Source organism: Dermacentor variabilis, chromosome 6 (genome assembly GCF_050947875.1).
Source record: "Dermacentor variabilis isolate Ectoservices chromosome 6, ASM5094787v1, whole genome shotgun sequence".
Taxonomy (NCBI): domain Eukaryota; kingdom Metazoa; phylum Arthropoda; class Arachnida; order Ixodida; family Ixodidae; genus Dermacentor; species Dermacentor variabilis.
The window spans coordinates 64,133,153-64,148,823 of NC_134573.1; the positions used below are offsets into that span (position 1 = coordinate 64,133,153).

A 15,671-nucleotide genomic window follows, 5' to 3' on the forward strand; every position below is an offset into this window, starting at 1 on the left:
ACCTCATCCGGATAGACGAAAACTTCTTTCCGCTGCCTATTTTATGCAGTAATCCGTCATTCTCGTTTCTCGAGTCGGGTATTGCCTGCTCCGCGTTGGTGGCCAGCTAGGAGTTTGTATGGCTGTGGCCGTGAAAGGCTGACGGCGTGGTTATTGCAAAACTGTAAATGAAGAAGCAGTCAGAAGCACAGCCTGCATCGAGGTGGCTGTATGATCAGGGCGTCGGTGATGATGTATCACTAGAAATAGCGAGCTGCGCAGAGCTACGAGGTTGTTAGAACACACCGCCAAACGCCGGCGTAGGTAGAAGCGGCGCAGAATGAAGGATCACGTGACGGATATGCCGCAGACTAACGGCGCACCAAGCTCCGGCATAGCGAAGCATATGAAAACGCCCTTGAATAGAGAGGGAATAGCAGCTGGCATATTGGAGCGTTTGCAAAGTAGGCTAGATTTCGGAAAGTGGCAAAACGGACCCCTAGTATCACGAAAGCCCTTAACCCCGAAAAGTCAATTATAAAGTTTCGCTATCTTAAATATGTTGAGGTGCTTAGATTGACACATATCAGCGAAGGTTCTTTCTTTTATGGCAACCAGCTCGTTGCCCATTTCACCGTCGCATTTTTATTTTATTTTTTCAGAAACTGGCAGGCGATCGAAATCTGCGGAATATCTCTGCCTCAGGCCCTGCGCTGCTGGGAACTACAGAAACATGAACACAACCACCATGAGCACCACTCGAATCACAACCTTTATGACCGGCTCCCGGCTAGAGAGAATGAGACGAGGTGAGAGAGTGCCCTGTGTACATGACCTCGCGGTTCAGCATCTTGTAGTTCCCGAGGGCATATACGCCGAATCCAAAATTAGCTCTAAGTTCAGTATCTCAAGGAATTGTTCACCCCATAAACACAATATGGCCTAGATGGTAACCTTTTCTTCCACCACCAATCATGCAAGCTCTAATAAGGTTCATATACCATGTTGCCCATGTAACCTTGTGGCCGAATATAAAAATCTGCAAATGCCATGTAGCTGAACAGAACCAAGGTAACGTTGTCTGCGGTCGTTTGGATCTAGCCAGACTATTTTGTGTTCCGCCTAAACAGATAATTAGATATTATCTTGACTTTGCACCTCAAATATTCAGAGCAAAAGTGTCGCGCCGCACTTTATCGTGTTTCGCGGGCTTTCCTTCAGGTTTGGAAAAAATGTTTATGTAGCGCTTGTTGAGCAACAAAAAGCTCGAACGGGAATTTTTTCACGATGGTCTCCCATTTTCCCATTGACACTTGCTATGAATATACTAGGCATATTTTAAACGTAAGGGACATTTGGTCATAAAAAAGCATATTCGTTAGTAATAGTATTGATGATTTTAGCTTCACAAGAAACCTACTTCGCTTTTCACATAATTGCCGTTAACTTCTAAGCAATTTTCGTAACGCTGCACCAGCTTTATTAGTCCCTCTGCACAGAGGTTCGCTGCCTGATAATCGAACCAGTTGACAACGGCTGTCTTGAGTTCCTTGTCTCCTTTAAACTGTTGTCCACCAATCAACTGTTTCAGGTGCAAGAAGAGGAAATACTCGCTCTGTGCAAGTTCAGCCCTCTAGGATGGGTGATCAAAAAGTCCTCTGCCAAAATCTTGAATATTCTCTCCTGGTTCAGGCAGTGGTGTGAGGACACGCGTTGTCATGAAGGAGGGCTATTCCGCACGAAAGTTTCCCGCTCCGTTGATTTTCAATCGCGCGTCTCAGTTTGATGTGCGTTTCGCTCTACACGTCTGCTGTAATTCTTGTGAAACTTTCTATGAAATCAACCATAAGAAGGACCTTCTCATCCCAGAAAATGGTAGCCATCATTTTCCGACTCTAGTGAGGAAACTGTACGACTTTTTTATGTTTATGGTGAAGGAGAATGGGACTGCTGTATTGACGGTTAGTTTGTTTATGCGTTGGTGTAAGATATGCATTTTTCGTCACCCGTGGCAATGTAGTAACACAAGTCATATCCGTCTTGTCGATAGCGGCGCGAGAACTATCATTCAGATGACATTCCTTGCTCTTTGTGTTGGTGAGTATGCATTTTCGCTGCCCACATTACACAAAATTTGTGATATTCGAGCTTTTCTGTTAGTCTAATTAGTGCGCCGTCTGGAAGGAAGAAATTCATTAGCCATAGCACTAATCGTCAGTCGTCGATCAAATTCGAGTTCTTTCGTTTCACTTGTTGAACAATTTCCTTGGTCTGGATACTGGGCTCACTACTCCGCTCTTCAGCATGCACATCTGTGCGGCCATTTCTGAAGCATCGACACCGCTGTCTAAGCTTTCCTTCACTAAGGTGCATTAACTGAGCACAACCCTCGATGAATTTCGGCAGCTGATGATCCCTCTGCGCACAAAAAAATGGAATCACAGCACACACTGCGCAACTGGCGGGAGCAACGATTTTCGCAAACATTGTTTTCTGCTTTAGCCGACAAGCAGATGACAGCTCAATTAAAACAATAACTTCAGTGCCTTCAGAAGCAAACAGATGGCGCTGTAGGTGTACGACTTTGTTCTGGTCCGCGAATAAATTCAATATAAGCAAACGGCCCCCGAACGTTTCGAATACACATTGTAATATTTGAGGAGTTGAATAATTAATAATAATGAATAATATAGCTAGGTGAGAGAGAAAGGATATTCTGACTTCCCCGAGGCGACGGCAAATATCATTATATTGGGTCTATCCAACAATGTATACTCGCATATATATATTTTTGAAATTTTGGCACAAGTTACGTGGAACACATGACATTTGAACGAGGACGTTACCACACCCAGCTTCTTGAAATTCTACCTCATCTAATATATCTGTTGCCTGATCAGCGTCACTACAAAAAGAAATAATAAAAGCAAGCTCGTTAGCATTAGTAAAGTTTTGACATTCCCATTGCAAAGGGCGTTTCGTTAAACTAACACAAGTACTTAAACCACCACAGGCACGGGGTTTCGTTTTACTTGTTGAGATCGATTACTCTAAAAGGTGGACATATTTTGTGTGAAAAATGAAAATGCATAAATGCCGAATTACCGAAATGCTGCTAATTTACATTTGAACGAATTACATCACTGCAGATATTAGTACTTGCGATTTGTAGTAGCATTATTCGCAAGTAATATCCACTTGGAACGAATTCACTGAAGAGCCAGCTTCGAGATGTGCGTTCCCAAGGGGTGCGATTAAGTGCATTGGTGTGGATATACTTTTGAACTTAAATGAATGAAAAGGCACTTTCCTTAAAAAATCAAAAGAAGTGGAACAACAGTGAAATTTTACCCAATTTCGACAGCACTTATTTTCAAGAATGGTGCCAGTTTCCAAATTCCTTCAAAGTCCACTATGCTATTTACCAGTGACATCTTCAACCTCGGTGGATTGAAGCAACTATCATGTCATTTTTAATTTTATGCGGTGTTTCGCATGCATTTTCGACATTGCAATAGTTCTACTTTTATATACAGGTATATATACATATGAAGAACCGTTTCATCCATCCGAGCGCGAGCTACGACGAAGAACAAGCTGTGCGGCTGATGATGATAATTACAGATGAGGAATTTGTGCAAGGGATGATGATGCGTAGAGATGAACAGTCGGTCACGGGTGGCGCTCAAACTAATTCCCTCCCGCGGTGGAAGCGGCCGCCTGGTCGCGCGGCATTATGATGAAACGCGGCGAGTGTACGGTTTTAAGCGCGATACATGAACAATTTCTGTACCACGGCAACGGTGGTCGGAAGAAAGTCTAAGGAATGAGACGCGGTAAATAACCGGAGATGTCTACTCAATGACCGTGTAGGGTCCAATAAAACGACTCGCGAATTTTTCGCATATACCGGGAATTCGCAGAGGAGCCCATAGAATAACTTCGTCACCAGGGTCAAAGTGAGAACACGGTGAGTCGAGTCGTAGCGATGCTTCCGCACATCCTGAGCGTTGTCGGTGTTAATGCGGTCAGATGACGGCACTTTTTGAAGCAAGACAAAAAATGTTCGGAGAAGGGCGTTGCGGAGGACACGGGAGCCGTAAGAAACGAGACATGGAGGATGAAACTTGGTGGGCGGCCATAGACGATTAAAAATGGAAAAAAATCCGGTGGTGTGAAGTACAACTGATCGTAAGCAAATGTCAGAAACGGCACGAATGCATTCCAGTGGGCGCGGTCGGAGCCGATGTACATTGCAACTATATCCGATAGAGTACGACGAAAACGCTCTGTCAAACCCTTATTCTGCGGGTGGTAACTCGAAGTGGTATTGTGAACAGTGTTTGAGGCGCGCAGAACTTCGGCAAGAAAAGACGAGAGGAAAGCTTTGCCGCGGTCGCTGAGGAGAACACACGGAGCGCCGTGACGTAAGAGGATGTTGTGTAGAAATAAATCGGCGACTTCAGCGGCACTCCCAGATGGCGTACAGGCTGTATCGACCTAGCGTGTCAGATGGTGTACGACAGTAACAATCCAGCGATTGCCATTAGAGGTCTTGGGAAGACGACCGTACTAGTCTATTCCGACGACCTCGAAAGGCGAAGAGGGACAAGGAAGAGGTTGCAAAGGACCAGAAGGAGAAGTCGTAGGTCGTTAGCGGCGTTGACAAAGAGCGCATGATGCGACGTACCTGGCTATGGCGGAAGAGAGGCCAGACCAAGAGCACAGACTTCGTATTCTGTCGTATGACTTGCGGTATACGAGGTGACCTGCCGTCAGATCATCATGAAAGGCTTCAAGCACCTCACGTTGCAGACAACGTGGTATGATAGGTACGCATTTGTTGCCATCGACGTGATAAATATAGCGATGCAAAGCGCCATCGTGAAGCTTGAATCGTTTAAGTTGTCGACGGAGTCGGGCGTTCGGAGGTGAAGTAGAACCTTGTATGCGGTCGAGAATAGCTCGGCAGTATGGAACGGCACGGGGGTGGGCTATCTTTGCTAAGTGGTCCAGAACTTTGATTGTCTTTCTGCGAAAGTACATATTTTCGTGTTGAGCTGTAGGCCAGCGTTTGCGAGGCAGGTTAGCACTTGTTCAAGACGCTGCATGTGTTCTTTGAACGTGATTGAAAACACTACAATGTCGTTGAGAAGCAAAGGCAGGTCTTTCATTTTAAGCCGCGCAAGACATTATCTATCATGCATTCGAAGGTGGCAGGCACATTGCAGAGCCCAAAGGGCATCACATTAAAATTATATAGCCCATCTGGGGTGTCAAAAGCGGTTTTCTCCTTGTCGAACTCTGATATGGGTATTTGCCAGTAGGCGGATCTAAGATCAAGACTAGGAAAATAATCGGCACCCTTTAAAGAATCTAGTGCGTCGTCGATGCGTGGCAAAGGGTAAACATCCTTGCGCATGATTTTGTTCAGGTCACGGTAATCGACACAAAAACGCACTTTACCGTCTTTCTTCTGCACTAGAACAACTGGAGGGGACGAAAGGCTCGAGGAAGGTCGTTCCATATTCCGTCGAAGCATGTCCGATACATTTCCGTCGATGATTTCACGCTCCTTATGAGACACGCGATATGGCCGCCGGCGAACAATGCGGCAGCCGTCAGAGTGTATGCGATGAGTCGCAGAAGCCGTCATACCGAGGGCTGGCGAATTTATGTCGAACAAAGACGGTGTTTTTCTAATAGTGCAAGCAGATCGCGACTCTGGGCTGGGGTCAAATCAGGGCTTGTGGTTGCCGACAGCGGTGTGAACGAGGCAGGGAGTGGCAACGAGGTTGACTCTGGTAGTGCAGTCGAAAGGGCAGCAACTGCATTAGGCTGCGTATCAACAGCGCAAATGACACTTGATCCATGGGGTAGCAGTCGAGGATCGGTAGTTTGGTTTAACGCGGTGAGGAATGCAGAGCCATGAGAGAAGCGAACAAGGCCAGGAGTAATGAGGATTCCTTCGGATAGCGTATGATCGTAGGGAAGAATGAGAACGTCGTCATCTCCAATGGCACTGGAATTGACACATATCATTTCTTCCCTTGATGGCCAAAGAACATAATCGGAGAAGGTGCCGAGGCGCATGCGTTCTTCATAATCAGGAAGAGAGTAACCGGTGGCATTCACGCGTACGAGTCGCTCACGACAAGAGACAGTAGCGGACGCGGAAGACAAGAAATCCCATCCTACAATAACTTCGTGGGAACACTCGGGAGACACAGCAAAAGCAATGTGATGACGTATTCCGTGAACGAATACTCGAATTGTACATTGCGCGATGGGACGAAGAACGGCGTTGGTCGCTGCACGAAGAGACGGGCCGCGATACGGCACCATCACTTTCAGGAATCAGGAAAAAAATCTGCCCGAATAATCGAAATGGCGGCACCTGTGTCAACGAAAGCTTCGACGGGCGCAGCTTCCGCAACCGCTGACAAGTTCGACGGTCGCTCTGGAGGAATTGTAGGCTGTCCGGTGGATGCAGTTTCCCCTCCTAAAACTGCATCGGAGAGTTTTCTGAGTGAGCGCTAGAGACGTGAGAAGCAGGTCGGAGAGGTGATACGGAACGATGACGTGGAGAAGGCGACCTGCGGCGAGATTCTCGAGAATTCAGAGGGGTGTTGGTAGGGGACGGAGGAGAGGGGGATCGGTGAAATGAAGAGCGGTAGGAGGTTCTTTGGCAACCCGTTGCTGCACGGACGCCTGTTCGCTCTTCAGATGTATACCCACGTTGCTCATCCGGTTCACGCCGTCGACAGAACCAAGAGATATGCCCGCGGTAGCCACAGTAATTGCAAATGGGTCGAGCAGTAAGTGGAGCGAAGTGGTAAGGCTGTACAGGCACTCGCGGCGACAGTGAAGCAAGAGGGACATAGTGGTCCGTTTGTAGAGGGGCCCCGCGGTGACCGGAGTGAGCGCCGCTACGTCGGCGTATGTTGGCACCTGTCGAGCGGAGGGGCCGTCGGAGCACGTGGGACGCGACGCAGAGGCGATCTCTTGCTTGGTTATCTCGCGTAAGCCGGTCGGAGAAGCGGCGACGCCAGGTTCTGGCGCACAGTAACAGCAGCGCCCGTGAAGTTCCTCCCGAGCGATATCACGTATGATTGTGCTGAATTCTACTGCTTAAGGCAAACGAAGATCTGTCCTCTCCGTGCATAGCCGTAGAGATTGAAGTTCCTCTAGGTGCTGGCAAATGGCTGTTACATCTTAGATGGAGGCAGGATTTTGTCTGGCGAGCGCGCTAAACGGGACGGTGTTTATGCCTTTAAAAATGTGCCGTATGCTGTCGGTCTGCGAGATGGTGGCGTGGACAGGTTTGCACAAGACTAGCACATCCTCAATGTAGGATATGTACGATTTCCCGGGAAACAACGCACTCACCGAGCTTCTTGCGACCTCAGTGTAGACAGCCGAAGCGCCGAAGATCTGACAAACTTGCTGCGTGAACGCTTCCCAGTAGGGGAGATCAGGCTGATGGTTCCAAAAGAAGGTTGTCTCGACATTGGTGAGTTAGAAGGGCACGTTGTGCAAGTTCTGTGAGTTATCCTATTTATTGAAGTTGCTTGCCAGGTTGTAGTATTGGAGCCATTTGTCGACGTCATCTCCCCGCAGATCAGCGAAGACTGGTGGGTCACGGTGGCGGTTGTGGATGGCCACGACGGATGGCGAAGGCTGTGAGGGGGTGGTAGTAACGGACGGGCTCGGATTGTCTTGAGCAAGCATGGCAACAGGTGCTATGCGGCGACCCGAGCGGAGCTCCAGTGAGAAGGGCGAGAGATCGCGGGAACAAAAAACACTTTCCACCAATCATAATCATCAGCAGCAGCGGCGGCGGCGGCGGCGGCAGCAGCAGCAGCAGCAGCAGCACCGCCGCCGCCTGTCTACGCCCACTGCAGGGCAAAGGCCTCTCTCATGCTTCTCCAGCTATCCCGGTCATGTGCTAATTGTGGCCATGTTATCCCTGCAAACTTCTTAATTTTATCCGCCCACCTAACTTTCTGCCGCCCCCTGCTACGCTTCCCTTCTCTTGGAATCCAGTCCGTAACCCTTAATGGTGGCGTAGCGATGGCGCACAGGTATAGCATCCGCCTCGCTTGCAAAAAGAACCGTGGTTCAATTCCCGGTGCCGCGCAATTTTCCACCGGAATAAAAAAAATCCGCGTGTTGATAAAACTGTATAAACAGGCCTGGAGTGCGGCCTGTTTGGACCCCGGTGATCAGAACCGGTAACGCATTCCCTCACCAGAGCAGGACTGGCCCACCCTGGTGATGATAATTACAGATGAGGAATCTGTCCAAGTGATGATGATGTGTAAAGATGAAGAAGCGTCGGTCATGCGGCGCGCTCACAATATATATATATATATATATAGAGGTTGAACACGAAAGCCTGTCTGTTCAGGAGACATTTATTAAATTATTTTCCAGTCTCGTTCGAATGCGTTGTTACTTATTACTTGTTTTCTCCCATCAAAGGGCGTAGGTTCGAGTGCCTTAATTTACGCTACTTTAATTTACTGTTCCTTAATTAACTTCGCCCTAATTAACACCCATGGTCGTGGGTTCGACTCCCACCAAAGGTATAGGGTTCGAGTGTATTAATTAACTCTATAACAATTATATGTGCCTTCATTAACTTCACCTTGACACCAAAGGTCGTAGGTTCGACTTCCACATAAGCTAGAGGGTTCGACTCCCACTGCAGGTCATGGGTTCCTGTGCCTGAATTAACTATATCTTAATTATGTCGTTTTTTGCGTGATGAGTGGCATCGGAGCCAGCTGTAACCTGGAGCAGTGGCACGAGCGCGTGTTTGCGTGTGGTAAACTTGCATGACCTTTTGTACCACACGCCGCGTTTTCCAGACTATTTTGGTTTTGTGACACTTAAGGCTTTCGCCTTAAATACATCGCTAAGCTAAGGTTCCCACTGTTGCGCTCAAGTTCTTTTGGCTGCTGACAAATATGACATATGTTATCACTATCTTTCTGAAGCATTCCGGATGCACGTTCTGGTTAAAGTTCGTCTCGTTTCCTTTATAGTTATCCAGCAATAATTGAAATGGTAAGTGAGGCGATAAGTGTCTAGAAACGTTGCATAACGCCGGTTTCCTAAAGTTAGCTTTTCCGTAATAGAGTAATGTTACGCGGTCAAACATACGCAATGTATTTTCTTGAAGCATATCAATTGTGGAAATGGGCCGCTGTCACGGGGCACAGTATGTGTTCCTTAATAATATTGCGCGCACTCGCCAACTCCGGTCGCAGTACCAGCACCGAGACACTTAATAACTGTACTGGCAGCAATTGAAGGCTGTTTCTGACGTGGCTCTCGCGATTTATCCCCTTGTTTTATGCGACCTTAGCATTAAGAAAGTAATGTTTTGTTTACCAACCCGTAGTTCATGCCGTTTAAGTTCTCTGGAATGTTGAAATATTTCTACAATAATAGCTACGTGTCCTCTCAGTATCCCGTCCAACTGATCTGGTCATACACAAGTCAAAACGTCCTTTTGCTTTACCACATTACTGCGGATGCTTCACCGCTTTAAAATATTGTATGGCGGCAAAGTCTACCATAGACATCCAGCATAATGAGATTTATTAGACCCTTGTCCGTGCCGTGATTCCTTACTACACTCAATAAAACAGAGTATTTCAGCCTACACTGTCAATAATTTACCTGCGCATATATCGGACGTGCATTCTTTCGTTACAGCTTTCTACACAGAAAACTTGGAGACGTATCTGCGACAGTAATGACGAACGGCCATACACAAAAAACTAAAACACGACGTCGAAACATGAAGACAAGACGAAAGAACTGCAGGCACAACAGAAAGGGCCTGAAGAAAGCAAGGAAAGGAGAATATTGTAAGTGGACAACGTATTCATCCTTTCTACGGAGTCAATATTTCTGTAGTTCCTCGCTAGTTATTTCGCTAGATCTTTGTCTTAAAACAACATAATTCACCTATATATCCCATCTTATTCTTCGTTTCAGAGCACCCACAACGAATTCCTCAACCAGTCAACCAGTTTTTTACATTTAACTATGCAGGACGACCAAAGAACATTACGAAAGAAAAGTGCTCGCGTTCACTTGTTTTCTTTATATGAATATAAAATGGATGCTCGCACCACCATCGCACTTCCATTCCCGCTGGTGTTCTTTGTATTGCAGCAGGTGTAGGTCCCAAACAAGTTTCCGGCCCAGGTTCATTGCCTAGTTTTATTCGTTAGCACACTCAGCAAATACAGCAAGAAGTAACCTTCGAAAAAATTCTATCAGGCAGGACTATCCCTCAGTTTACAAGAAAACACGAGCGCCCGCTGTCTACGTATGCCACCCTGCTAGAAAAAATAACGCATGCTTCCACCGGTCGGAATATGTAGCCCGCATCGCCGCCACTTTGCTTAATGGCGTCTTGGTCTTTTGCAGCAGCCACGTCAGGGCCTCTGAGGCCCGAGGAGCCAAGGCGTCGGTCTCGCGAGCGGCCCGGCAGCCGGCACGCCCAGCACCGTTGGCGGCTGCACGAAGACCTCTGTCAACATTGGCTCATGGACAGCTGCGCTTGGCCACAGTGCAACCGCCGCTGCCCGCGCATGCTGGATCCGATGACCGGCCGCGAGCTACGGTTCTCCGACCTACTGCGCTCGTTCGGACTCGACGTGGCCGCCGTCGCCGCTGCGCTGGGGCTCGACCAGGCGGCGCTGGCAGCCATGGAGCCGGACGCCCTGCTGCACGCCGACTGATCGCGCGGGCCAATCGGAAGGGTCCGCGCTCCAGGAGCGTAGCTAGTGCTGCGCTCTTTAAGAGCACCGAAGCAGCGCGCACGATGAGAGCCATTTCGCAGTCCGCTGACTGACGACTTGCTCTTGAGCATGCGCTGCGACACAGGTTTGCCAGTCGCGTTTCGCACGTTTGGCTGTGCAAGCATTGTGTGCCAACAGATTGGCACTGTCACTGCTCACGTGGCGTGCGCATCCTTAAGGCCCTTCGTATGGCGTCGTTAAACCCACAGCGGGGATCGGAGTCATCAGAATATGCTGTGGTGTGTTGTCATATGCTGTGTTGGGCACTGAGATTGGCGCCAGCAGCGGCGACATGTCGATCTGTCAGCGCATGGTCGGAACAACCGATCTTGGCCAACCGGCTTCAGGTAAACAGCGCAGCCTCTGATGCGCTATGAACGAAGGCAACAGAAGCTGAGCTGAGGGCTGGTCATTTACGATATGGCGGATTATTTCCCAGCTTCCGGTGTTAACTGTTACAGCGGTGCTAGATCGTCAGGAGGCCTTCCAGTTTGACCGTAGTTTGGAGTTTTGCTATTGGATTTGATGCTGCGTCTCTTGTTTGACGGATTGGCGTGGGAGAAATGTGATGGTGCGTCTTTACACAAGCAATATCGCTCTCCTCGCGGTTTCTTAGCTGCGCCAAGAGCGTTCAGTGGCTGACGAGCGCCAAGTGAATCCAATTGACTGACCAACATGCTTTCAGGTTGGAAAGACGCAACAGGTATGGCTCCAACGGGCAGCCGACTTCTGTAGACTTCTATGCACTGTCTTTCCCTCACCAATGACAGAGTTGTGTGACAAGAGCTGCCATGTGTTGACAGATTTCTTGACTAGGATGAAAGGTGATGCGCTTATATAGTGTAGTCAAGGGGCTTGTATGAAACTTGTAACTATAATTCTGGATGTATTTCTAACTGATTTAGACAACGTGAAAGACGACAAGTAAGAATAGAAGGATAGGTAAGCACTTAGCAATTGGGCATGTCTGGCGTCTTTATAAAAAATTTTTCGTGACCTTCTGTTTATAACATGTCGTATGAGCACTGGCCTGCCCAAGTTGTCATTCTCGTATCCCAATGTCCAAGACTCCTGATCCATGTTCTCATAGTACGTCTTTCAGATAAGTTTCGGTACCACTGCGCTTGAGCATGGTGGACTCTAATGTCTGCATTAATGCTTGAAATCTTTCGCAAGGGTTTTTGATGGTGACGAACATTCTTGTTCTCGCCTTCCACTACTCGGCAGGTAACAGCAGCAATTTTCGTCAAAGCTGTCGGAACTTCATTTGCACATCTCATAGGTAGGGTCACAAAAGGTTGTGGTAAGACCGGTTATGTAAACCTCCGATGATGGTTCTAGACATCTCGTGCAAAAAAAAAGCGCAACTAAGGCTGAATGTTTGCTCACTTGACTTGCAGCCATCAAGTAAACATAGGAGACCACGGTGTTATTATGGTGCCCTATTCCTGAATGTCCCGCATTCGAAGCTTCATTTGGAATAATCCAATTAGTTTTGGCACTGACATACCAGTTTAAATTGCTCTTTCTTGCTTTTGCATTAATTTTTATTTATCCAGTGGGATCTGCTTGACGCATGGTAGCCAGCACTTTTACAGTCCGCTATTTGCTATCTTCCTGATCGATGCCCGCATTTATGCTGCCAACTTGTTCAAGACCGTATTTCACGAAGTTATGACTGCCGACGCTGCACTGATGCTTTGAGTCACAGAGTGAATGTGGTCGATTAATGTTTAAAAAAAAACAGCCTGTAGCCTATGAAGTGCACCGCGTAGGCAAACTGCCGTTTTATGTGGCGAATTGCAAGGCGTTGTACTTGAAACCCTCGTCTTTTTTTCGTTTTCGCTTAGGTGTAGTAAATTGTGAAGATGAAGCAACGCCAACCACGTTATGTACTTCCTATTCAGGCTTGAGTCTTGACAGTGCTCGCAGCACGTGAAGGACAGTATGTCGATTCGTGGAGTGGTCGCTCGCTTCTATGATGCTTGTCTGCGTATTCTAATGAAGTGGACGACTGCGTTCATACTGCCTCAAGTCTTGACTATCAGGGCATTCGACGAGGACAGTCCGCCATTCTAACGGAAAATCCTCACCGCCAAAAGGTATGCACTTCGGCCGGTTCATCTATGTCGGCTGGCACTGTTACGCCTCTGTAAGCTCAACGTTGGAAGAAACCGAATCCGCGTATTGGGACACTGTTTCAGCTAGGATGCAGGCGTGCTACATGAAGAGCGGCAGGAATCCATTCCATCACGTATTTCTTTACGATTTCCTTACTGTACGTGCGGGAAAGCCATAAATTAGTGTAAATGTTGATGCGTACGCTGACCGCACGGGTCTCGTTAGACAATACGAATGCCTTTTCCAGCTGTTGTTTTTCCTGAACGCCAAGCTGGCGAAGGCTACAACCGCAGGGCGCGCTAACTATTTTATTTGAAGTGGGCAATGCCCCATTTTCTCGCGACTTCGTTAAGTTGTAAACCTGCGGTGTTTATTAACATGTTTTTGCAAAGCCTTTGAGAGCATTTTTAGGCGTCATTTTTTTGGGAAGTTGGTGCGAAATTTGTTCATCAAAGGTCGTTAACATTTGTTCCATAGTATGCATGCCAGTATCTGGCGTTTTATGAAGCACTCAGAAATGCATTTTATGTGCACGACACTCCCAAGATGCTCAAAGTAAAAGCGCTGCTCTAAATCATGTCTGTGAAACAACGGTATGTTTGTTTTGTATGTTATTCTAGTCGCTTGAAAAACTTTCATATTTTTTTTTATTTACAGTACACCGTTCGGCGTTAATTTCATTTTTCATCGTGGTCTGGCGTTTATATCTTTGTGGTATATTGTAGCCGATGACTCTAGGAAGCTGACTAAGGCTTCCAAATAAAATTTCTATGTGTCGGATGGACCCTACAGTACTAAGTTTTGAAAAAAAAGAAGGCACTATTATGGACACTCGCTGACTTAATTCAATATTTCTGCAGTTCATTTCCCGTGGAGTGTCATGAAACTTGTATTTTTTTTCTGTTTTTCGCGTGGATATACTTTCTGATGCAAGAGATTATAAAAAGCCCTCGGGCGAAGGTCGAGATGCAAAGAAAAGTGTGATGTGCTTTTTTTATTCGTAAGTAGATATTGTTTTGTTTGCTTTTTCTTTTTTCGCGTTTTACAATGGTCATACGGGTTCCATAGAGAGGGCTACTGAACGGTTCAAGGGCTACCCAATGCAGTGCTGTCAACAACTAAATTGTAGCCTCCGGTCGCGCTGCGTTTTGTAACCTTCCATGAAACCTAGCAGCGAGTTATACATGTACGTGCAAACAACCAGTCGCGCCTTCAGTGAATTTGGCCTGTATTTTGCCAGCGAATTCGCTAGCAGAACATGCTGCTTGACGTATGACACACAACAAACTTGCTGATCACTTTTTTGTTCGAAAAATTTGTCTGTCTACCCCATCGATTGCGTTATATGCCGACGTTGTCTGATGTAATGTTGTTAAATTGTTATTTATCTTGAAGCGAGTAATTTCTTCCAAATGAAAGCATCGAAAATGCTCAAATAGTGCGATGGCCTTGTTGCGTTTTTCACCAGCACATCACACAATGTAATGTGAAGTGGAGCTGTCGCGATATTTTTATCTCAGATAGGGTAAATTACTGCAAGACGAGTGGTGTGATAGCAATCTGACCATTCATTCGCGCGTGGCCGACTCTGCAAGGTCTCGGGGACTGAACACACAAGAACTTGAATTTCATTATGCCGTAGTTTCTGAGTTGCGGCACTTCCATTGTCCTGTTTCATTTATTGCAGTTCGAATGAAAACAAAGGAAGCTATACGCGTATATTTATCACGTCGACGCGCCCCTCTTGTAAAATTGACTGCCGTTCAGAATGGAAACGGTGCGAGCCATAATTTATGCATGTAAAATATGGCACCATGTAAACTACGTGCGCCATTTACATATATGGCTGCCAGTTCATTTTCTTTTTTGTTGTCTGCATTGTCTTGTGCTGTGTTTTAGAATGTATGGAACAAAACGGGTATAAAGAACAGCTGTATGCATTTTATGCCCTTTTTACACCTTTACAACTCAGGGTTGCATTGTGGTCGTGTATAACTGCCTTGTAGATAAATTTGTACTAATAAAATAGCAGTATTGTAGATAAAATACACTGTTTCAAAGTATGTTGTCTTCTCATTTTTATCGCTTAGCAAAGCAATCACTGAAATTTCAGATGCACACAATACAAGTTTTATCTCCGGGTTGCAATAGCCAAGCCCCTTTTATAATGTCATTCCAATTTAGCATTTTGACTTATCACTCACATATCATCGCCTACACCTTGCGACGGACATCCCCCTCTAAATAAATGTAGCTTTTAGACATATATACATCCAACTATTTGTTACATATTACCATCTTGTTCATGACCCCATTATCACAGATTTCTTCCAATCTTCTAAAAAAAAATTGTCGCTCTTCGACCATATCTGGCCTTTGCATCATAAAAAGTACCTACATGGTGATTTTAATTCACCGTACCACGAAATATAGTGTTACTGTTATGGAGAATGGCTCCTTTTCCGATCAACAGTTTTTTACAATATGCGAAGGGTAATTGAAGCCTGCGAGCGTCCGATAAAATTTTCCGGCCTACGCATTTTCCGGCGCTTTACCACGATTTCATTCGATGTCTTGTTGAAATAGCAAGTGACACGCATTTGTCAGACCATGAAACTAGGGGTCCTATACTCGGTAGATTATTTCGCGGATGCTATCACTTTCGCATGATTTTACGTGACTCAGCACCGAACACTATCGCGTCCTGGGGCAACAGCGTTCCTTGCACAGCGCCAAGGACGCTGGCCT

The 15,671-nt window shown here is 46.6% G+C and overlaps 1 protein-coding gene across 1 annotated transcript in view; it reads left to right on the forward strand.

The window, feature by feature from the left end:
• LOC142586158 (palmitoleoyl-protein carboxylesterase notum1-like) overlaps positions 1 to 10,922 on the forward strand; it is a 62,283-nt gene extending 51,361 nt beyond the window's left edge. Inside the window, exons 13-15 of the mRNA XM_075697411.1 lie at positions 642 to 788; positions 9,706 to 9,860; positions 10,429 to 10,922. Coding sequence (XP_075553526.1) covers positions 642 to 788; positions 9,706 to 9,860; positions 10,429 to 10,742 — 616 coding nt within the window. The 3' untranslated portion in view covers positions 10,743 to 10,922. The remainder of the gene's footprint in view (positions 1 to 641; positions 789 to 9,705; positions 9,861 to 10,428) is intronic.
• The last annotated feature ends 4,749 nt before the right edge of the window (positions 10,923 to 15,671 follow it).